Raw genomic sequence first — 24,210 nt, 5'->3', positions numbered from 1 at the left:
TGCTCAAGGCTGGCACTCTACTACTTGAGCTACAGCTTTGCTTCCAGCTTTTGGCTGGTTAGTTGGAGATAAGAGACTCAGCTTTATAGTCTCTACAAAGTATTTAAAATGAAAAATTCATGTGTGAACTTGGGGAAAATAAGGGATATACAGCTCCTCAGAATCTCATTAGACTCATGACTTCAGACAATGGGAGAGGGATGAGCCAACTAATTATGATCTGCAGGGATTTTATTTATTTATTTAGCCAGTCCTGGACTCAAACTCCGCACCTGGGCACTGTTCCTGAGTTCCTTTTTGCTCAAGGCTAGTGCTCTACCACTTGAGCCACAGTGCTACTTCTGGCTTTTTCTGTGATTAATTAGAGAAAATAGTTTTACATGCTTTCCTGCCCAGGCTAGCTTCAAACTGAGATTCTCAGATATCAGTCTCCTGAGTAACTAAGCTTACAGGGGTGAGCCACTGGTGCCCAGCTGCAGGAATGTTTTACTATGGACAAAGGTGGTGGTGGAAGGTTGAAGGGACAAACTTAGGTACACTGGGTCCCATTTCCTTCTGTACAATTCATGCTGTGAGATAAAGCTACTTCATCCTTTACTGTTGTCTATTAAAAAAATCATTTGTCAAACTTCCACCAAAAAGGAACTGAAAGAGCACCATAGTGATCAGATTGTTTGTTTTTGTGCTGAGGTCTTTAAGGATTATTAACCATGAGAATGAGCCATCAACTGCCACTAAGCCTGTAAACCGAGAAACTGATGAGAACTTCCAGTTCCAGCTCCACCCCTACAAATGCTGTGCCAAAACAGATAAGATCAGAACAGTAAGGTGTAAGATTGGGGAGAGGGGCCAGGGTGTTCTAGTTAAGCTTGTCAGACAAAAGAATAGGATCCGTACCTCCAAACCCCCAAAGGCATCTTAAACTGCTCTAGGCCTCAAGTCCAGTATATTGTCAATGTTGCTAATTTATTCCCTTCAACACTTATTTTTAATGCAGTGGGAATAAGGGGTATAATCCCAGCACTCAAGAGGCTGAGGCAGGAGGATTGGGAGTTGAAGGCTAACCTAGGCTACATATACCATACGCATTATATATAATATATAGTTGATCACATATCAAGAAAAAAATTTTTTTCAGTTGTGGGGCCTGAACTCAGGACCTGGGCACTGTCCCTCAGCTCTTCAGCTCAAGGCTAGCGCTATACTACTTGAGCCACAATGCCACTTCTGGTTTTCTGGTCGTTTATTGGAGATAAAAGTCTCACAGACTTTCCTGCCCAGGTTGGCTTTGAACTGTGATCCTCAGATCTCAGCCTCCTGAGTACCTAGGATTACAGGCATGAGCCACCAGTGCCCAGCAAGAAAAATATTTTTATTAAGCTAAATGTGTTAGGTTTGGGGAGGAGGGATATATATATATATATATATACACATACACACACACATATAAAATGAGTCAAAAAATTTTTGTATGTGTCAGTCCTGGGGCTTTAACTCAGGGTCTTGGCACTGTCCCTTAGCTTTTTTGCACTTCCACTTGAGCCATAGCTCCACTTTTGGCTTTTTTGGTGGTTAAAATGGAGATACATCTCAGGAGAACTTTCTGCTGGGCTGGCTTCAAATGTCAGTCCTTGGATCTCAGCATCCTGAGAAGCTAGATTACAGGCATGAGCCACCATGAGTCAATGTTTGAAGGGACAGAGAAGCACAGTTTCTTACCACATTCCTCCCCATGTATCTAAAACCAGTTGTCTCTTACCAAGGCAGTTCTTCACCTGTTTTTTGTTTGTTTGTTTGCTCTCTTTCTCTCCTCTCTCTCCTCTCCTCATCTCTCCCCCTCTCCAGCTTTCCTCCTCTCTCCTCCCTCCCTCTCGGTCTGTCTGTCTCTCTCTCTTCCCCCCCCCTCTAACCCAGTGTTTGTTTTTGAGATGGAGACTTGCTCTGCAGCCTATGCTGACCTCAAACTCTTGATACTCCTGTCTCTGCTTCCTAAGTACTGGGATATAGGCATGTACACCCCCCAACCCTTCCTTATTTATGTAGTTAGGTGCATTGTATTTATGTTCGTAGAATAGGTGTAGGCATGTGTGTATTTTTTTTTTTTTTGGTCTGGTCATAGGGCCTGAACTCTGGGCCTGGGCGCTGTCCCTCAGCTCTTCAGCTTAAGGCTAGTGCTGTACCACTTGGGCCACAGCACTACTTCCAGTTTTCTGAGTGGTTTATTGGAGATAAGGGTCTCACGGACTTTCCTGTCCGGGCTGGCTTTGAACCACGATCCTCAGATCTCAGCCTCCTGAGTAGCTAGGATGACAGGCGTGAGCCACCGGCGCCCGGCGCATGTATTGTATTTTTAAGGACAGCTCACTTTTCGTTTTCTCAGGTTCCTGGAAATGGCTCCCACCCCCCATTGCAGCCCCTCTGCGCTTAGTTTTGTTCTCCCTGTTCCCAGCCAACCAAGGGGAGCAGCGGTTTTGCGGGCATCAAAGCAGGAAAGCTGCTCAAAGTCCTTTTCAATAACCTGCAATTGCTTCCTCAGAGGGTTAGCTCCAAGGTCAGTAGGCAGTGCCCGCGGACCGCGCCCTTTAAAGGGCCTCCAGACCCAGCCGGCCAGCTCGGGGCGTGGGGTGAACCCCCCGGAGATGCTGCTTTCCTCATAACCTGCGTGTGGTCAGACTCCTGAAGCTCACCTACTCGGGAGCAGGAGGGTGTCGCCAGGCCTGTGGGACCGCCCTGCCCCGGCCTCGGGCCTCAGGAGAACGGAGCCGGGGAGCCTGCCAGGTAGCGGTCCCGGTTGCTGTAGTGACTGTGGTGGGCGCGGCGCCCGGGCGCCGACCCGGCGTCGTGACGTCATCGCGCCCTCCCCGGGCGCTCGGCCTCGCGGGCCTGCGTCACGCCGGCGGGGGGCGGGGGAGCGGGGTTCGGCGGGGTTCGGTTCAGAGCCCGGCTACCGGGGCTCTGAGGGGCCCCGGAACCGGGATAAGGAGGCCCGTCCTCTGCGGCGAAGGGAGGGCGGGGTGGAGCGTGCCCGGTACTTTCCATACGGGTTCCGGGGCGCGGTAGAGGCGCACCGAGAGCGGAGGAAAGCGCGGCGGCCCTGGAACCTGGATATCGCGCGAGGCAAGCCGCGCGCGGGCGGGCGGGCTATGGCGCAGGCGGGTTGCGGGGCCGGCGCTGGTGGCGGGGCCCGGTGCATGGCGGTCTGTCGGCGGAGTCGCCCTCGGGGGCTGTCAGGTTGGTGGCTGCGGGAAGAATGGGTCCACCGTGCTCCAGGCGGGAGGCTGGGCGGGCGCAGGGCCCAGGGAAGGCCCCGAGCCCGTCGTGCCCACCCTCCTCCGGCCCTAGCCCCGCGGCCCGGCCACTGGACGGCGGCCGGGCCTCCCCCCCACCCCCGTCCCTGCCTCTCAACCTCCCCCCCTTGCGATTCTTACAGGTCTGCCAAACCCCACCCCGTGACCGCGCCCGCTTCCACCTATGTGACCCCACTTCCCACCCCCTGACCCCAAACCGCACCAGGTGACCCACAATTCAGTAACTGCTAACCCCGCTCAGGGACCCGCCAACCCAGAGACCCCTGCCCCCTCAGTTCGAATACAGTGACTCACTCGGCTCTAAGATCCCTACATCCCTCCTCAGTGACCCCCAAACTGTCCCAGGTTCCTCACAAAGTTAGTGACTTCTCAAACCTCTTCTGCCAACTCACAAGCCATACTCCAATAGTTTTCCTAATCAGTCGTCTACATAACTCATGTTTTTTGCCCTGTAACCTTATAATCCTCAACCCCATGTTGTAGTTTTGTCCTACAAACGCCCCACAATCATCCCTTTCTACCCTTACCCCAGCCCTTCAGAGTCAATCAGCACATGTATTAGTACTGACCCACACCGCACCGTGCTGGTGCTGAGGACGATATTGAGATAAATATGAAGTCGCAGTAACTAGAGACATAAAAAATTCTGGGTTTTGTTGTTCCAGGTTCGAGTTTAGAGAGCCTGCCACTGTTGTGCTTTGGAAACCCTGAGGGAAAGGCCCTTTCTTACCCTGGATTTCAGTTTCTCATCGATATTGTGATATGGTTGGGTTAGATTTCAAGAGTTGCCTTCCATCTGAAACTTTGCAGTTCTCAGTCAAGATAATGATCACAGTCTTGTTTCTATCCCACCCTGAGAAGCTTAGTCTTGTAACCACATGTCAGGGTCTACTTGCTTAATAACTCTTCTCCCCTCATTCCCATGATCCCTATACTCAATACTCATTCCCCTTGCTCAGGCCATCAGTTGCCTTGGTAAAGCAATATAGCTGACAGTTTTAGCTTAGGGCATTGAGGTCATAAATCTAAGTCCCAGCCTAACCTAAGTCTAGCCCTTCAGCTATGAGACTTTTGGCATTACAATTTAGCTTAGTCTCCACTTCTGCTAAGGGAAGATGATAGTGATGCCTGGGGTAACACACCCAACCCCACTCCTGGCACACAAGGAACCTTTATAGCAGCTGTTTTTACTAAGGACCCCCCCACACACACCCACACACACTGAGGATGGGGGTGGGGCTTCACTATCCTGAGTGCTAGGGACTTACAGACAGTAAACTATGTGGCCTAAACCAGCCACTCCTAACATCTTAGAACTCCAATCTTCGCATCTTGGCTGAGGCCTCTTTTTTTTTTTTTTTTTAACACTGCTATGATACTGCTTTAATGATGATTAGCACACTAAGCATCTCTTATAGAGCAAACAAGTTTTACCTTTCAAAAAGCCCAAAAGGTAATGTTATACCCACCATCATTTTCTCTCCCCTCCCCCCCACTTTTGGGGGAGGATTGGTTTTAAATGAATGAACTTGAAAAATCACACGGCTAACAGAGCTAGGATTTGAACTCACAGGCTCCAAAAATCCCACCTCACTATCTCCCTTACCTGAATCTCCTTTACCTGAATTACCTGGTTTTCTGCATCAACCTCGGCCCCAGGTTCCTTATTTTCTAATCATTGTTAAGCTCAATACCAACTCATTCCAAGACACAAATACCCTGGGATGGGTGCTTTCTATGTACCCTTTATCTCATTGGTTGGTGTTTTTCTCACCCTACTGTTCATGTCTTTTTGCCCCTTAATTCCCTGGGGCCTCTGTACTTTAAATGAGAGGGAAGATACCTTTTTCCTCCCAACTCATAGTTAAGGCTTCTATAACAAAAGACAAATCAAGAGAAAGCACATAAATGTATTTGATATAACTTTTATGTGACATGAGAGCCTGCAGTAAGGAAATGAAGATCTGAAGAAAAGGTTAATAAACCTGTGTCTTTTTCTGCTAGATTTGGTGGTGAGTGGATAGTTGAGAAGTGCTGTGGGACCAACTGTGTGATCTAATGATAGCAGTTTCCCAAACTGGGGGAAACTGATTGTTCAGCTTCTCTGTGACCTCTTGTCTTTAAAAATAAAGATGTTCAGGGCTGGGGATATAGCTTAGTGGTAGAGTGCTTGCCTAGCATGCATGAAGCTCTGAGTTCAATTCCCTCAGTACCACATACACAGAAAAAGCCAGAAGTGGCACTGTGGCTCAAGTGGCCAAGTGCTAGCCTTGAGCAACAGAAGCTCAGGGACAGTGCCTAGGCCCTGAGTTCAAGCCCCAGGACTGGCTCTAAAAAAAAAAGTCCTTTGGGCATAGGGAGAGTACCCGGCACATGACGGGTCTTATAATCCGCTTCATGGAAAAGGGAGAAAGATGAGAATGACTTATACACTGCTGTCATTTTTCTCAAATTGCCATGTTTTGGGGTAGCTTGTCTTTGTGTGTGTGTGTGTGCGCGCACGCACGCACAAGTAAGTGTGTGTTCACATGCACACATATGCGCATAGGCACTATCTCAAGGTTTTTTTTGCTCAAGGCTAGTGTTCTACCATTTGAGCCACAGTTCTACTTCCAGCTTTTTTGGGGGGAGAGGGTAGTTAATTGGAGATCAGAGTCCCATCATGGACTTTCCTGGCCTGGCTTCAAACAGTGATCCTCAGATCTCAGCCTCCCAAAAAGCTAGTATTATAGATGTGATCCATTGGTGCCCAGGTGGGGGAGCATGCCTTGAACGAGTTAACCTAAAAAACCTGTCTATATCCTTTGCCCAGACATTCTTGGAGCACCCAGACCTCACCCCATAATCTCACCTAAAATGTCTGCAGCCTCCCAGACACTTTACCTCCAATCCTCTGATCCATGTAGGTCTCTTATGCCTCTCCCCCAGGAATCTATGTATCCATATTCTGTAAGACCATCTGTCCCACTGTGTATGGGGTTTGAACTCAGAGCCTTGAGTTTGCTAGACAGGCACTCTGTCTACACTTGAGCTACACCACAGCCCTTTTCAAGTAGGATCTCATTTTTGCTCTGGCAACTTGGAGTACAGTCCACTTACCTATTAGCTCCTGCTTAGCTGGAGCTTAGCTGCAAGTCACCACATGAACATTTACCTTGAAATGGGGTCTCCAGTATATCTTCTGGACACTATTGGCCTTTCTTGTTTATTAGCCTCATCCTGGGATCCTCCCAATTGATCTTTGTTTAGTGACCTTATGTGCTCAGTTTCAATGAAATGAATCCCTTCTATCTCAACATGAACTCCATCCACAATAACCTATGCATTCCCATTCTATGGTCTTGCCCCCAGACCCCTGGCCACAAACATCATCTCATGGTGTTTCCTTCATTTTCATCATGAGTTTTTAAGCCAAAATTGTCTTTCACCTTCCTTCTCCAGCTTTCTCACAATATCTTCTTTCTCCTTCCCTCTTTTCTCACCATCAGCATCTCTCCAATCTTTGTAACTGATTGCAAAGCAAATCCCTTCCCACGCTGCCCCTGAGCTCTCCTGTGCACCTAGTTAGAGGGGCATGTGAATGACCCTGCTGTTCTCAGACCTTCTCCCATCGACTAGTAGACTCATTAGCCATTTTGGTTTATCCAAAGACCTGCATCTTTTCTGGGAACTTGTGATAGTTTCTGATAATAAATCACTGTGATCTCTGTTTTTAGGCTATTAGGGAGAATGTTTTTTCCTATTTATGAAGGTACTTGCTGTCTGTACCCTTAGGGTAAGAATGCTTTGAGTGTCAGCATTAGACCGAAGGTTTTCCAAGCTTTTGGCAGGACTTTTGCTCTCCAATCTGCCCCTCCTGCTGGAAACTGAATGGTGGGTTAAAAATATGACATTAAAAAATCTTCAACTTGGCTGGGAATGTGGCTTAGTGGGAGAGTGTTTGCCTAGCATGCATGAAGCTCTGGGTTCTACTCCTCAGTATCACATTAAAAAAAAAAAAAAAAAGCTGGAAGTGGTGCTGTGGCTCGTGGTAGAGTGCTAGCCTTGAGCACAGAGAGGCTCAGTGACAGTGCCCAGGCCTTGAGTTCAAGCTCCAGGACTGGCAAAAAATAAAAATTAAAAATCTTCAACTGCCAGGCACAAGTGATTTACACCTATAATCCTAGCTACTCAGGAGATTGAGATCTGAGGATCATGGTTTGAAGCCAGTTCATCAGGAAAGTCCATGAGACTCTTTCTGCAATGAATTAACAAAAGAGCCAGAAGCAGAGCCGTGGCTCAAGTGGTAGAACACTAGCCTTGAGCAAAAGAAGCTCAGAGACAGAGCCTAGGCCCCGAGTTCAAGACCCAGGACCAACACACACACACACACACACACACACACACACACACACACACACACCCAAAAGGCTGTTCTGTGGATCACCAACTTCCCAGTCTCTGAAAACGTTAACTATACAAGTACAGCATAGAAGGAAACTTCATTTAGGGAAGGGGTGTGTACCATGGATCTATAAACTGGGTAGACTTAAAAAGGAGATTTGACTCTGGACTGGTTTTATCTTTCTTAGAGTACAGTACATATTCTGCCTTATACTTTAGTTATTTGTGTATTTTTCTCTTTCCAACCATCCTTATTACTTCCCTGAGAGCCCAGTTGCAAGGTTTCCTTTATTTTCTGCTTTTTTTTTTTTTTTTTTTGGCCCTGGGGTTTGAACTCAGGGCCTGGGCAATGTCCCTGTGTCTGAGCTGTTTTGCTCAAGGCTACTGCTCTACCACTTTTGAGTCACAACTTCACTTCTGGATAAGAATCTCGGACTTTCCTGCCTGGCCTGGATTTGAACTGCAATCCTCAGATCTCAGCCTCCTAAGTAGCTAGGATTACAAGTATGAATCATCAGTGTCTGGCTATCTTCTGCCATTTTAATCCTTCTCATATTTAGAATATGAAGAGAATCAGTAAATACTTACTGGATTGGGTTAATTCAACTCAGAAATTCTGGGTCACATACAAACAAGTAAAAAAACAGTTCATGTCTGTACTTATCTCTGAGCATGATAATTGATAACTCCCTTGATTTAGACAGTCTTGGTTTTTCAGTCATTGTTCTTGTGAAGGAATGAGTAAAAATGGTAGGTCAAAGTCTGTCCTGTATAGACCTGTTCTCAAGAAAAACAGCTAAGTGAAATATATTTAGTGAGAGGCAGAGAGGATCACAGAGTAGGGGAAACAAATTGGCAAAATGTTGAAAATTGTTGGGTCCATGAAACTCGATATACTATACATTTTATTTATTTAGTTATTTATTTTGGTGCTGGTCCGGGTGCTTGAATTCAATACCTAGGCACTCTCTCTGAACTTCTTTTCCTCAAAGCTACCACTCTACCACTTAAGCCACAGTTCCATTTCTGGCTTTTTGTTAGTTTATTGAAGATAAGAGTCTCACAGACCTTACTACTTAAGCTAGCTTCAAACTGACCTCAGATCTCATCCTCCTGAGCTCCTAGGCTTATTAGGCATAAGCCACAGCACCTGGTTCAGTATACTACTCTTTCTGCTTTTGTATATGTTGAAAATCCATAATAACAAACTTGAGGGTGAAGTAGCTTGATGAACAAGTGGAAATTTAGCTCTATTCCTTGAAAACATCTCAAAGTAAATGAACTGCTGTTACTACATCAGGACTATTATCTAAGTTAAATAGTATATTTATTCCTAACCTGTGACCTCTTCTGTTTGTGAGATACCAGTAGGCTAAATTTAAAAATTAGTACTCAGCAGAATTCTGTACCTGGTGGCTTAAGAATTGTAATATCCTAGCAACATGCATTTGTTGCCCTGGGGTTTCTTGCTTCCTAGTACTGGTTTGGTTTCTGATGGAAAATAGATGGACTAGACTTGAGAAGGTGAGACAGTAAGGGTGAATCAGGACCTCCCAAGGGATGGGAAGAGCCCACAGCTTAACTAGGCTCTCCACTGACTGGCCTAAGCTTTTAGCTTATTGACAGATTCCAAAGGTGTGAATGTTCAGTCCTTCACAGATCCATTCACTCATTTCTAGAAGTATTTGGAGAATGTTCTGTATCATATACTTTTCTAGGCACCAAAGATAAAGCATTGATCTCATCTATTGGGAAGTGGATGAAGGAGAACAGACAAAATAAACAAGTAAAATGTATACTGAGACAATTAAGTGGAGAAGAGATGCCAAGATTCCAGGTGTTGTGATGTTAAATAGCATGTTCAAGGACCATCTCACTAAAAAGATAACATTTGAGCAAAGACTTGAAAGAAATTAGAGGTGAGCCAAGGATATATATTATATCAGGGGAAGTTTATTCCATTCTGGGTAAACAGCAAGTTTAAAGGCCCCAAGGCAGGAGTGTGTTTGTTGTGTTAAACATGAGGAAGCCAGCTGGAATGGCTGTGGGGGAGTAAGAGAGGAGATACAGCTGGTGATCGTTCAGTGGGAGTAGATTGAGGGCAGACCATAGGTCTTGGGGGCCACTGGCTTTTATTGTGAATTGTGATGTGCATTTATCCATTAGAGGATTCTGAACAAGTAAGTGACATGTCTGACTTAGGTTCTCCTTCTGGCTTCTGTGTTGAGAATAGGCTGTAATAGGGCAAGAGTAGAGGAGAAACTGATGTGGAGGTGTAAAGCAGTGGTCCAGATGAGAGAAGTTGGTGTCTTGAATCCAAAATAAAGCTGTAGAAGAGTGGATAGTTCAATACTGATCCACTGATGAACTGAATATAACAAGTAAAGATGTTGAGGATGGCTCCTCATTTTTGGCCTGAGCAAATTAAGGGTGGAACCCATTTTACTAGAATGGAGTGTTCAGAGTACGGCAGGTTGTGAGAAGAGGGAAATACAGAGCACTTTTGAATATGTTATTGGTAAACAGCTGGATATACAAGTCTACACTGGGTAACAGATGAGAGGGTTCAGTGTCAGGCTGCCCTCTGTTAGTAGGTGTCTGTGAGCTTTTGGGACTCTTCCAGCAGCACTGACTGCCTCTTCAACTGCATTTACCACTTTTGGCTAGAAATGAGCTGTCTTTCTAAGCTGATCACACTGTAAGAGTTGAACTAGGTGCTTAGGGGCAATCTGTCTGTGTACTCTGAACGTTTTGGAAACTGTTTAATACTACATGAGGTAGTAAAATTGGTGGTAAGATTCTTTCCTTCCTTTATTCACTAAGGTAATACCCAGGGCATGTCTGCCATATGCTGGTGCTGTGCCACCCAAGCTTATAATGACAGAGACAATCTACCCCTGGAGCACGACAAATGACCCCTGCTCCCTGGTGAGCTTCACTGGCAAATGCATAGGAACCACGGGGCTAAAATCTGAGATTGGTATGATGTTAGTCAGGTAAAGCTTTTCTTGACATTGGTCTGGGAGGAAACCATGAATGTAGCTGTGGGAGTAGGGGGAGATAATATTTCAGGTCAGCAAAGGTCCACCAGCTGAGGCTAGGAGAGAGTTCACATGGTGATGTTGGGAAGAGCTGGGAGAGCTCAGTTCCTTCCCCACTTCCTCTTTTACTCAGCATTTACTCTCTTTCTAGAACCTTTTCTTAAGGAACTGGTAGTTTTATAATAGATGAAATCTGCTCTTATTCAATTAGATCTAATTAATAGTAATTGGAACTGAATTAGGATTCAAATATGAGCTAAACTGCTCAGTTAGCGATGTGACCAATGGCATAATCATTTGGAATCTACATACCCATTCTTTGTTAGGTGCTAATTAAGCTGAAAGGCATGCTCTCCAGGAACTTAAATTATAATCAGTGTGACAGGAAGTAAGAGTGTGCTATATCCCACTGAAAAGAGCCAAGTGTTGAAGAAAACACATACTGTGGCAATGGAATCCTTTAGCTGCATCTGGAAGCTGTCCTCCCTTAGCTGTTTATCCCTGTGTCACTTAGATGTCAGTGTTAATTCAGTAATGACTCATCAGCTGCAGGGATCCATCCCAAGACCCCAGGTAGATGCCTGAATCGCTGCATAGCATCAAATCGTATATATATATATATATATATATATATATATGCCTGAATCACTACATAGTATCAAATCATATATATATATATACACTATATATATATATATATGTATACATATATATTCCTATACATATATCCACAAATGTAATGCTTTTTCTTCTTTAAAAAATTTTTTTTGGGTCATACTTAGGTCTGAACTCAAGGCCTTGCACTTGTTAGGCAGGTACTCTGTCACTTGAGCCACGCCTCCAGTCCTTCTCCTCTTAATTCAGTACTTACTAGACCTTGGCCCTAACTTCTATAAGTTTTAGGCAAACAAACATGAATTTTCTTCTCAGCTTTATAGATGGAAACTTTAACAACCTCAGCATACAATTCTCTGTCTTATCAAGAATTTCATTTTCTGTGTCAACATGTGAAGAGCTTCCTTGTTTATATCTACATCTTGTGGAGTATTGAAAGGCTTTATTTTGTTTTCATTCTTTTGCTGTTATTACACAGGTTGTATCATCAATAATCTTGGATATATACCATTTTTCACACATGTGTCTACCTGTAGACTAGATGTGAAGTTGTTGGATCAGATGGTATGTACTGCATTAATTTTGCTTGATAGTGCCCAACTTCTCTCCAGAGTGTCCCAGTGTGGTCTCCCAACAGTTCATGATTATGTTTCTCACAACCCCCTAGACATTGCTTGGAGTTAAGAATGTAACAGGGCTGGAAATGTGGCTTAGTGACAGAGTGCTTGCCTAGCATGCATGAAGCCCTGAGTTTGATTCCTCAGTAACACATAAACAGAAAAAGCCGGAAGTGGTGCTCTGACTCAAGTGGTAGAGTGCTAGCCTTGAGTAAAAGAAACTCAGGGACAGTGCATAGGCCCTGAGTTCAAGCGCCAGGACTGGCCAAAAAAAAAAAAAAAGTAACAGTTTCTCTGGAGATCAATATAAGAAAGTGAATCATGTGGTCCTGCTGCTACTTTCTTCCATAAGACAAAACATTTCAAGAATATTTTGAACTATCATTAAAAAACCAAATGTCCACCTCAGGTGGACATCCCTAGAGGGAGAAGTTCCCTGAATCAGTATTTACAGTGGCATGAATTGAATAGGAAGCAGTATTTTTCATTGCAGGAACTAGGAGAGATGAAGGAGGCAATGAGGAAGGCTGTGGCAAAGGTAAAGGAAAAGCCTAAGAGGGGAGGGACTGGCAATCAAGCCCTAGGTTTATCACAGAACTGCCTTGCAGTTCAATGCTAGCATCTTTGCTTTAACCATTTTTAAAAAATTGTACTGTTTTTTTTTTTGTTTTTGTTTTTGGTCAGTCGTGGGGCTTGAACTCTGGGCCTGGGTGCTGTCCCTGAGCTCTTCAGCTCAAGGTGAATACTCTACCACTTGAGCCACAGAATCACTTCTGGTTATCTGAGTGGTTGATTGGAGATAAGAGTCTCAAGGACTTTCCTGCGCAGCTGGCTTTGAACCATGATCTTCAGATCTCAGCCTTCTGAGTAGGAAGGATTACAGGCGTGAGCCCCCGGCGCCACTGCTTTTAGCACAACATTCATTTCTGTTTGGCCTCTTCTGGCCTTGTCCACTTAGAATTGATGTTCATTCAGGTATTACCCGGATGAATGTTAACCGTATGTATTTTTTCACTTATAATTAATTTGTTAACCCCCTGTGACTCTAGATGTTCTTCATGGTTCTTGTCTGAAACATTTTTTCATTTTGTAGCTAACTCTTGTTTTTTTGTTTTTGTACACTGTTTTGTGGGATAAATTATGAGGACAGGGTTGCTGACTCTTCAGTTTTTCCCATTGGGGATTAAGCATTGACTGTTCTCTTAGGAACCCAGAGCAACCTCCAGTGCGGTCATCAGCAAGGCACATTGGTGTCTGTCTCCCCTCTTGCCAGCCTCAGGTGTTAGTTGTTTTTTTTTTTTTTAATTAACTGTTTCTTAAGTGGTTTTAAATTTACAGAAAAAAACTGAGCAGGGCTGGGAAGGTGGCTCAGTGGTAGAGTGCTTGCCTAGCATTCATGAGGCCCTGGGTTCAATTCCTTAGCACCACATAAGCAGAAAAGGCCAGGAGTGGCACTGTGGCTCAAGTGGTAGAGCACTACCCTTGAGCTGAAGAGCTGAAGAATAGTGCTCAGGCCTAGAGTTCAGGTACCAGGACTAGCCAAAAAAAAAAAAAAAAAGAGCAGAAGTTCCATACCCCTTTATTATTAACACCTGGTATTGGTAAACACTAATATGGATAACTAATATGTATACCCTAATGTGTACCCTAATATGGATGCACTATTAGTAACTGTCTATAGTTTACATTAGAGCTTCTTCTGTGTTGTATATTCTATGTGTTCACCCTATAAAGTGTCACCTGTTCCACTAATTGATCTTTTTATTGGCTGTATAGTTTTGCTTTTTCCAGAATGTTGTACGGTTGGAATCATGTTGTATATACTCTTTTCCAACTCAACTCTTTTATTTAGCAATATGAGTTTAAGTTTCCTCCATATTATTTTTCATGGCTTAATAGCTCATTTTCTTATTGCTGAGTAAGTATTCCACGTAAAAATGTACCATAGTTTGTTTATTGAAGGATATCTTAGTTGCTACTACTTTTTGGCAGACATGGATTAAACTGCTCAAGCATTTATATTCAGGTTTTTCTGTGGACATAAGTTTTCAGCTCAATGGGGTAAATAGCAAGGAGTATGATTGCTGGATCATATGGTAGAAGTATGTTTCACGTTGTAAGTAACTGCCAAACTGTCTTCCAAAGTGGCTGTTCCACTTTTTTATTCCCCACCAGCAGTGAGTGAGAGTTCCTGTCATTCCACATCCTTTGCCAGCCTTTGACGTCAGTATTCCAGATTTTTATCATCCTAACAGCTACATAGTGCAGTTTTCTAATGACCCAATGTTGATTATCTTTTCATGTGTTTGTTTTTCATATGGATATCTTATTTGGTGATATGTCTTCTAATTTTTTGCCCATTTTAAATTGGGTCCTGACAGCGTGTACCTGTCTCCCATCCTTGCCAGCTTTGACTGATGGAGTTTATACTTTAATTTTTTTGTGTGTGTGCTGGTACTAGGGCTTGAACTCAGGCCTGTGCACTGACCTTTAGTTTTTTCCCCTCCAGGATAGTGTTTCACCACTTGGGCCACAGCTCCATTCTGGATTTTGCTATTTAACTGGAGATAAGTCTTCAAGCCAGGCGCTGGTGGCTTCCCCTTTAATCCTAGCTACTCAGGAGGCTGAGATCTGAGGATCATGGTTCAAAGCCAGCCCCGGCAGGAAAGTCTGTGAGACTCTTATCTCAATAAATCACTCAGAAAACCAGAAGTGGTGCTGTGGCTCAAGTGGTAGAGCACTTGCTTTGAGCTGAAGAGCTCAGTAACAGTGCCCAGGTGCAGTGCCCACAACTGATTTAAAAAAAAAACAAAAAGAGTCTTCAAAGCTGGATCCTCCATCTTAGCCTCCTGACTAGTTAGGGTTAGGCATGAGCCCCCAGTACCTGACTTATACTTTGATTTCTGATAATTTGAGAAATATATCATTGTGATTATTTTCTTGTTAATTACTGAGAAAGAGCCTTTTTATTAATTTATTGTTATTATAGAGGTGACGTACAGAGAGATTACAATTACATGAGTCAGTGTCTTCTGTTCTTTCATTCTCTCCCAGACCCTCCTTCCTATCTCCACCCATGAGTTGTGTAGGTCATATAGTTCATTTTCATCAATGTCCAGTGAGCTCTACTGCTGCACTTTTTCACCCTTTTTCCCTCAAGTTCTGTACCCTCCCCCAACCCTTCTGAAGATGTACACTTGAATACACCATACATAAGATAAACAAGACAAAATAATCAAAAACAGAATAATCAAAAAATGGGAATAGTTTGGCTTCTTCTTTCCTTGTGTGAATTCCTTTTATGTCCTCCACTTGCCTTATTGTTCTGGCTAGGAATTCCAGAACGATATTGATGAGGAGTAGAGAGAGTGACCATCCTTGCCTTGTTCCTGATTTTAGGAGAAATGATTTTAATTTTCCCCATTCAGTATGATGTTGGCTGCTGGTCATATATAGCCTTTGTTATTTTAAGGAATGAGAATGAACCTTTTTTTAAATAGCTTATTAACTGTGGTTTTCAGTAGTGTGGATTCATATTGTAGTCTTACTTGGCCTGTGGGAATTTGGTATTGTTCTTGGAGGCATGTACATGTCTATGTTTTTAACATATTTTGTGGTGTGTATTTTTTTTGTTGTTGTTGGTCATGGGGCTTGAACTATGGACCTGGGCGCTGTCCCTCAGCTCTTCAGCTCAAGGCTAGCACTCTACCACTTGAGCCACACACCACTTCCAGTGTTCTGGTGATTTATTGGAGATGAGTGTCTCCTGCCTGGGCTGGCTTTGAACTGCCATCCTCAGATCTCAGCCTTCTGAGTAGTTAGGATTACAGGTGTGAGCCACCAGTGCCCGGCTTTTTTAATATATTCATGGATTTTTAAAATATTTTCTCAATTATTAACTAGTTTTTTTTTTATTTATTTATTTTGGTGCTGGTCCTGGGGCTTGAACTTAGGGGACTAGGCACTGTCCCTCAGCTTTAATGTTCAAGGCTAGTGTTCTACCACTTTGAGCCAGAGCTCCACTTCTGACAGGTTTTTTTTTTTTTGGTTGTTGTTTTTTATTTTGTTTTGTGTGTGTCTGATTAATTGGAGATAAGACTGTCATGGTCTTCCCTGCCAAGAATGGCTTCGAACTGTGATTCTCAGATCTCAGCCTCCTAGTAGCGTGGATTACAACCATGAGCCACCAGTGCCTGGCTATTAATTTGTTTTTTAACCAGCTCTTCCTTTCATTTGTTATTTATTTTCCTTCAAAAGTCCAAAATCACTCCACATCCTGGTTAGGATGTTGGTTTTATTCCATTTTGATGATAAAAATTTGACCTTTTTATCCCAAGGTGATGTTTTAAATAAGCCCATGCTGATGGGAGATTTCATTTTCAAGCAGCCCTGCTTGACTAGTGGTGGCCACAGAATGGAATGAAATCCTAATTTGCTTGTTGCTATAAATATCCTTAGGATATTCCTTCCAATATGTCTTGGTTCTGGGATTCCTCTCTCTTCTCTTTCTCTCTCTCTCCCTCTCTCTCTCTCTTTCCCTCTCTCTCTTCCCCCCCCCCACACACACATTAAGTAAATGTAGGTTGGAAAAGCAGCCATGATTGCTGTGTTGGATGTTTACAAACTGAGATGTTAAAGTCCACTTAAATCTGTAACTGCAGTTTTTTTTTTAAGTTACATGTTTTAGTTTAAATGAAAATCTGAAGTAATTAGAGCTCTGTATTTTTATTATCCGTTTGGAATTGGAAATAATCTACTTTGCCTAAATTACTCCCTTTTCTGTGAGTAATTCACATCTATAAAGTTGCAGTAGCCAAATAGGAACCATACTAAAAGCAATCTGAGCTTTTAAGATCAGTGTATCTTTTACAAAGAAATATTTAGCTGATGTTTTAAATTTGTATCATGTTAATGCAAGTTTCTGTTACTAATTTCCTGTTTTTTCTTCAGTGTTTAGAAGCCTACAGAACTAAGCTCATTTCACTTGGGTTTTTGTTTGCATTGAAGTCTTTTTTTGTAATAACAAATACTCAATCATTTTACTGCAGTTCTCTGAAACCTGGTTCTAATTTGTTCGCCACTTGTCCCCATCAGCCTTTATCCCTCCCAACCTAATCTTTCTTTGTCATTTGAGAGGTTTTCTACATTTGCAACTGAAGTCTTTCTTTCTTCCTTCCTTCCCTCCTTCCTTCCCTCCTTCCTTCCCTCCTTCCTTCCTTTCCTCCTTCCCTCCTTCCTTCCTTCCTTCCTTCCCTCCCTCCCTCCCTCCCTCCCTCCCTCCCTCCTTCCTTCCTTCCTTCCTTCCTTCCTTCCTTTCTTTCTTTCTTTCTTTTTTTCCAGTCGTGGGGCTTGAACTCAGAGCCTTGGCTGTTCCTGAGCTCTTTTATTCAAGGCTAGTGTTCTACCACTTTGAACTTCAGCTCTTCTCTGGCTTTCTGGTGGTTTATTGGAGATAAGAGTCTCACAGACTTTCCTATCTGGGCTGGCTTTGAACTGTGATCCTCTAGGTATTAGCCTTCTGAGTAGCTAGGCTTATAGGCAGGAGCCACTGGCACCTGGCATAAAGTCTTTCTTTTCTAGTTGAAGTTGCATATTCTCCTCTGCTCAAGCAAATGTTTTATTTTTTTAAAGACAGTTGCCCTCTCGGCTGGCTGAGACAGAGTACAAGAAGCCTTGTTCAAGTGTCCAGGGAGTTCTGGTTGGCATAGGTGATGGAATAGTGAACAGGTGCCTGTAGGCAGCACAGTGCAGCGTGAACATGACCAGATTATATGTGAACTGTGGCAAAGTGGAAAAACATAAGTACTAGGGCTGCTCTTCAGTTTCCTTGCTTCTACATCTCCTTTTTCTGTTTTGAACAGATAGTTTAAGCACATCTTGTTTCATAAGATCTAATTTTTTTAAATATTACTTCTAATAATTATAATTTATGTTTCACAGTAGGAAACATTGATACATTATGAAGCCATAAACTTATTTTCTGCCTTAGAGTAACAGTAGGTAATTTCATTTTTAAAATGCATCAAATAAAACTGGGGTTGCTGTTTTTCCTGGGTGAGGAGCGCTCCCCTTTTGTTCAGCCTTTTGTCAATTGGTTTCACACCACTTTCCCCTTCACCCAGCCCTTACCTACCCTGTGTTCAGCTCAGGTCATGGAAAAGCTGGTAAGCCTGGTACCTCGTAGGAGAAAACAGTAGCAGCTTCCCTCCTCGTCTGTCCTTTTTAGAGAGCTAAGGGAGTCTAAAATGTCCAATGCAGGTAGGAACTGCTCAGACAGCTGTCTAGGCCTCAACAAACAAGCCTGTGCCTGGCCACTGTTGTTAGATTCAGAATGAGCCATTCTTAAAGAAGGGCCTGAGAGTTGATGTCTTACAGAGATTAAAAGTAAACAGCAACCAGTCAAGAGGAAAATTGACATCTAACTCATCTTCTCTAATCTGTTCAACTCTGTACTTAGACTCTGTACTAAGACTCTGCTAAGATTTGATGATATATGCCAGTAATCTCAGCTATTCAGGAGGCGGAAGCAGGAGAATCACAAGTTTGAGACCAGCCTAGACTACATAGCCAGACTCCATCTGTTGGGGGGGAGGGGTGCGAGAGGGGGGAAGTGAGAGAGAGAATAACAGTGGCATACAGCCCTTGCAGTCATGGAACATCCCCTTAACACCCTCCTGTCATGCACTGTTGGAAGTTAAGGAGATTCAAGGGTAATAGTGGGTTGATTAAGGTTTGACTTATGGGTCCTAATGAAGAAAAGTGAGTTGGGACTATTTAGCTTAGATTGAGATCTAGAGGGGTGGGGACTTATTTTCTTTGAGCCTAAAAGAAAGGTGATTTGGGGGCTGGGAAGGTGGCTCAATGGTAGAGCGCTTGCCTTGTATGTATGATGATGCCCTGGGTTCAATTCTTCAGCACCACATAAGCAGACAGCTGGAAGTGGCACTATGGCTCAAGTGGTAGAGCGCTAGCCTTGAGCTGAAGAGCTGAGGGACAGCGCCCAGGTTCAGAGTTCAGGACCCACAACTGACCAAAAAGAAAAAAAGTGGTTTGGGGGAGTATGGCTGCCATTTTTTTTCCCTCTTGTATTGTAGGCAGGCCAAGAAGAACCAGAAATTATATGAGTAGGATGGAAATTAGTCCACATATATTTAGTGTTTTGACTGCTGACTGTGTAGGTGCTCTAGATATAGAGAAGTCCAGACTTGGGCCAGCCAGCCTGGTACTGAATCCTGGTTTCTGTGCTTGGTAGCTTTGGGACCTTGACATACTGCTTTTCCTCTAAGCCTTAGTAATCTCATCTGTAAAATGGGGATTACATACCCACTCCTCCTGGGCTTCTTTTTTTTGTATGTCCTGGCTTGAACTCTGTCCCTGGCCATGCCCCTGAACTTTTATTCTCAAGGTTGGTAGTCTACCACTTGAGCCACAGCTCCAGTTTCAGCTTTTTGGTAGAGATAAGAATCTCATAGGCTTTACTGCCCAAGTTGGCTTGGAACTGTGATTTTCAGATCTCAGCTTCCTGAGTAACTAGAATTACCGGCATCTGGCTTTATATGAAATTTTTTAAAAAAGAGTTAATACAGGTAAAGTGGCTTGAACAGTGGCTTATATTGTGATAGAGTTAGCTCGCTCAGTGGAGAGGATCATAGGGTCAACTGGGCCACCACTTCATTTACAGATAAGGAAACAGGCATAAGAGACAAATAAGAAAATCAAGATGAAACCTCTAGTCTAGAGCTGTTGCCACGCTTCTTGCTATGTTTTACAAGTACATGTTACGTCAACATTTCCTTTATGAGGAAATGAGCAAAGCTCATAGCTTCCTTTCCCTCTTTCTCAGAGCCAGTATTTCCTAAGTACATCATCAATGTGCCAGCACCGTGCTAAATACCAATACATATGACCTAATTTAATCTTTATAGCCACCTGGGAAGTAGGTGCCACTGTTGTTCCCCAAGATGTGGCACCTGAGGCTCAGAAAGTTTCACTTGCTTGCCCAAGGCAACAGCTTGCAAGATACAGCCTGGAGGATTAAAGCACAGCCTGACTCCAGAGCCTGTGCTCTTAACCACACTACTGATTTTCCTTGCAAAGTTTCCATGGGATGTAGACATGCTAAATAAAGCCCACCTTTATTACCTACCACGTGGCTGCAAGAGCCACTTGGCCCAGCTTAAGGCTTGGAGTCATTTCCTACCTTTACAACTGAGTCTCTCATATGGTCCTTATTTCCAACACAGTGTGGTTACACTAAAACCAACTACAAAAAAGACTCTCCCTGATCAAGACAATGAAAGCTGAGTGCCAGAGAGAGACCAAGAGAAGTAAGGACCAGAGCTTTTGTGCAACAGGGACCATTGGGGACTATCAGAGATCTGAGAGAAGTCAGGTCAAGTGTCAGACTTCCCACCTTTACTGGTAGCTGCTTACCTTTCATTTCTGTGAGATTCTATTATAGCTTCGGACTCCCCTCTTCAGAAAAAGATGTAAGCTCACATACCCCCCAGAAAAGCATTTGGGGGGGTTGACTTCAGGGTTCATGATCTCACAGTTCAAGAGCCACTGAACTGGTGAGCACCAGTGGCCCATGCCTATAATCCTAGCTAATCAGGAGGCTGACAGCTGAGAATTGTGTTTAGAGCCAGCCTGGGGAGACAGATCCATGAGACTCTCATCTCCAAACAACCAGTAAAAAGCTGGAACTAGAGATGTGGCTCAGCTGGTCTTGAATTCATTCCCTGGTAGAGAATTTCATAGCATACTTCGGATAAAATGTCTTGTGTTCAAATCCTTGTCTCATACTAGTTATGCAGCAAGTTACTTGATGTCTTGTGGCTTAACTATAAAATAGGGAACTGGGTGCTGGTGGCTCATGCCTGTAATCCTAACTACTGAAGAGGCTGAGCTCTGAGGATCATGGTTCAAAGCCAGCTGGGCAGGAAAGTCCATGAGACTCTTATCTTCAGTTAACTGCCAGGAAACCAGAAGTGGGTGCTTGTGGCTCAAAGTGATGGAACACTAGCCCTGAGTGAAAAAGCTCAGGTCAGTGACCAGGCCCTGAGTTCAAGCCCCACAACTGACAAATAAATAAAATATGGAAAGTAAAGGTATAGGATTGCTGCTAACATGTAATTTGCCTAATACATGCTTAATTCTTCAGAGCATTAACTACCAGAAGTAGTAATATTGCTCCTTGGAGCTTTGTTCATTCAGTAAATGTTTATGGACAGAGTGAATGAATAATCCCAATTGAGATGCCAAGCCTTAGATAGAACATCCAACAGATGGGCTGTAGTAATGCCAGCATATTGATCTGTTCAACCCTGAGGGTGCCAAAGCCCCAGCTGGTTTCTTGTGGTTCAAGCAGCAGCATCTGCTATGTAGCATACAAATATGCACTCCATACAAATAAGATGTCAGCCGGGAGGTCATAGGGATCAGGTAGGCAGTCCAGAGTCCATGTCCAGAAGTCTGTGGATGGAGGCAAAAAAAGGAATCTGGTGGTACTGGCTTGAACTCAGGGTATGGGCTCTGTCCATTAATTAATTAATTAATTGCTCAAAGCAGGCTCTCTACCATTTGAGCTACTTTTGGCCCTTTTTTTCTCTTTTGCCAGTCCTGGGTCTTTAACTAAGGGCCTGGGCACTGTCCCTGAGCTTCTTTGCTCAAGGCTAGCACTCTACTGCTTGTGCCAAAACGCCACTTCCAGCTTTTTCTGTTTATGTGGTGCTGAGGAGGCAAACCCAGGGTTTCATGAATGCTAGGCAAGCACTCTACCACTAAGCCACATTCCCAAACTTACTTTTGGCTTTTTGATGGTTAATTGGAACTTTACTGCCCAGGCTGGTTTCAAACCTCAGTCTTAGCCTCCTGAGTAGCTAGAATTACATTCATGAGTCACCAATACCCAGCAAAAGAAAATTTAACAAGTTGACTGAGAACAGAGGTTATGAGCTTTCTTGTAGGCTTCATGAGTGTGGAGGTCTAAAGCTGGAGGAGGCTTCATGCTACTGGAGGTACCCGAGAACCCAATGAGTCACTCTGGGAGGATCTGTGGACAGCCCCCAGGACTATATGCTGGAGAAACCAGGAACAGACTGGAGTCTGAAGTCCTGCTGAGGCAATAAAGATGAAGCAGATAGTATAAGTCAGGAGTAAGTTTTTCAGGGTGTGAGTGCTAGGAAGAGGTAGTATCCAGGCTTCAGGAACCATAACAGGACCCAGCTTACCTGCCAGGTGAACTCTGCAGCATGAGAGGAAGTTATCAGAGACTTTATGAGGGAAGTACATTTAGGTTTATACTGTTTTCTAAAAGTCACTTTCAAAGCCAGGTAGAAACAGACAAGAATTTATCCAAGAACATAGGAGACTCTGATAGTTGAAGAATGAGAAGTGACAGTTGCCTGAAATTGGTAGATGACTTGTAAGGGAAAAGGACTGAAAGATGACACCACTGCTTCTGGGTGGATGGAGGTGCCTGTCATTCTTGGGACAGAGATATTGGGAAAGTAGAACAATTCTGGGGAGCAGGGAGACATTGTATATTCCATTTGTGTTACATGGGATGTTCCCTGAGAATGGCAAGCAATGGCAGTGGTAGATGGGGCTGGGAACAGGAGATATGGGGTCAGCAGAGAGGACCAGCAGCATGTTTGGCTGTCTGTCTCTAATCAGGCTTCCTTGTGAGGGGAGCAAATTTAAAAGTGAGATTTGATCAATGAATTCTTCTTTTACAATTAATTTGATTGGCATACTTCTGTGCTCATCTTTTAAAATTTCTAACTATATATAATATAATATATATATATATATATATCCTCAATACTTCATAAAAACTAACATAGTTCTCTATTTTGAAGAATATGCCTTTGTGTTCTTAGCTGGCCTCATTAACTGCACGCACAAGGAGGAAGCTGTGTAACTTTTTATGTGACACTCCATTTTCCTCAGATTTGTGACCCAGAAGGAAATCTCGACATCAGCTGTGGCTCTCAGTGCTGGCCAGAAGCCAACTTCATGTCTGAGTGCATGAACAGCAGTTTGCCATGGAGAGCTTGGGGCTGCAGACGGTGACCCTCAGTGATGGGACGACTGCCTATGTCCAGCAAGCTGTCAAAGGTGAGGATTTCCAGGGGATCCTGGAAAATCAAAATCCTACCCCTCAGCCTCTGAAGTGTCTCCCTTGTGCATGAGAACCCTGCATGGTACTTGATGAAAAGGGAACTCTAAAATAAAATGCCAGGCTGGGAAGTTGGCTCAGTGGTAGAGTGCTTGCCTCACATGCATGAGGCCCTGGGTTCAATTCCTCGGTACCACATAAGCAGAAAAAAAGCCAGAGGTAGTGCTGTGGCTCAAGTGGTAGGGCACGAGCCTTGAGTGCTGAGGGACAGCGCCCAGGCCCAGAGTTCAGCCCCCATGACAGACAAAAATAAATAAATAAATAAAAATAAAATAAAATGCCATCCAGGAAAACTAGAAAAGCAGACTACCCTAGACAAGACCTCTCAACAGCTCAATTCCTTCCATGCATTGAGTAGTTCATAAATATATCTGGAGTGGACGAACACGGTACTAGTTGTGGCTTCCTGCTTTTCAGATATTCTCTGACTAGTTTCTCAGTGCTTCATCTTAATTCAAGCATGTTTATGTACTCAGACGATGTTTTGAGTATCTACCTACATAAGATATTCCTCTAGGTTCAGAATGGGGACCCGCACAGAGAGCTCATGCTTTTAAGTTTCAGGTACCCATGGATGCCAGAAATAAACATATGGGGTGCACAATTAAATTTGAATTGCAGACAAAGTACAATTTATATTGCAGATAAAGAAACAACAACAGGTAAACAGTAGGTATGTCCCAAAAATGGCATGGGATACACAGGTATAAAATACAATTAAATCCTGAAAAAAAAATTCAAATAATAAACTTAAATACCCTATCCCTTATCCAAGATGCTTGCAACTGATTATATTTCAGATTTGGAAGACTTAGATTTCAGAGCATTTCAGACTTGAGGCTTTGAGATTTAAGATGCTTAACCTGTACTAAAAGCAATTTGTCATTTATATGAAATTCAGATTTACCTGGGAATCTTGCATTTTATCTAGCAACTCGACCTCCACCTCAAGGACCTTCAAATCAAGATAGGGGTAGGAGAGTTAGAAAAGGGTGTTGTTGAGAGCTGGGCCTACAAACAAGGACACTCCTTTTTAATATTTCGTTCCTGCCTGCCTCTCTCTC

General features: G+C 43.6%; 1 protein-coding gene across 3 annotated transcripts in view; it reads left to right on the top strand.

The window, feature by feature from the left end:
* Positions 1 to 2,925: 2,925 nt before the first annotated feature.
* Znf76 (zinc finger protein 76) overlaps positions 2,926 to 24,210 on the top strand; it is a 36,183-nt gene continuing 14,898 nt past the window's right edge. For all 3 annotated transcript variants that reach the window (XM_042684283.1, XM_042684282.1, XM_042684281.1), the window contains exons 1-2: positions 2,926 to 3,231; positions 22,918 to 23,085. In XM_042684283.1, coding sequence (XP_042540217.1) covers positions 23,013 to 23,085 — 73 coding nt within the window. In that variant the 5' untranslated portion in view covers positions 2,926 to 3,231; positions 22,918 to 23,012. The remainder of the gene's footprint in view (positions 3,232 to 22,917; positions 23,086 to 24,210) is intronic.

Source organism: Dipodomys spectabilis, unplaced genomic scaffold, assembly GCF_019054845.1.
Source record: "Dipodomys spectabilis isolate Male_0828 unplaced genomic scaffold, ASM1905484v1 ptg000085l, whole genome shotgun sequence".
NCBI lineage: Eukaryota > Metazoa > Chordata > Mammalia > Rodentia > Heteromyidae > Dipodomys > Dipodomys spectabilis.
The sequence above is the reverse complement of the archived record's forward strand: the minus strand, read 5'-3'. Positions and strand labels throughout refer to the sequence as shown.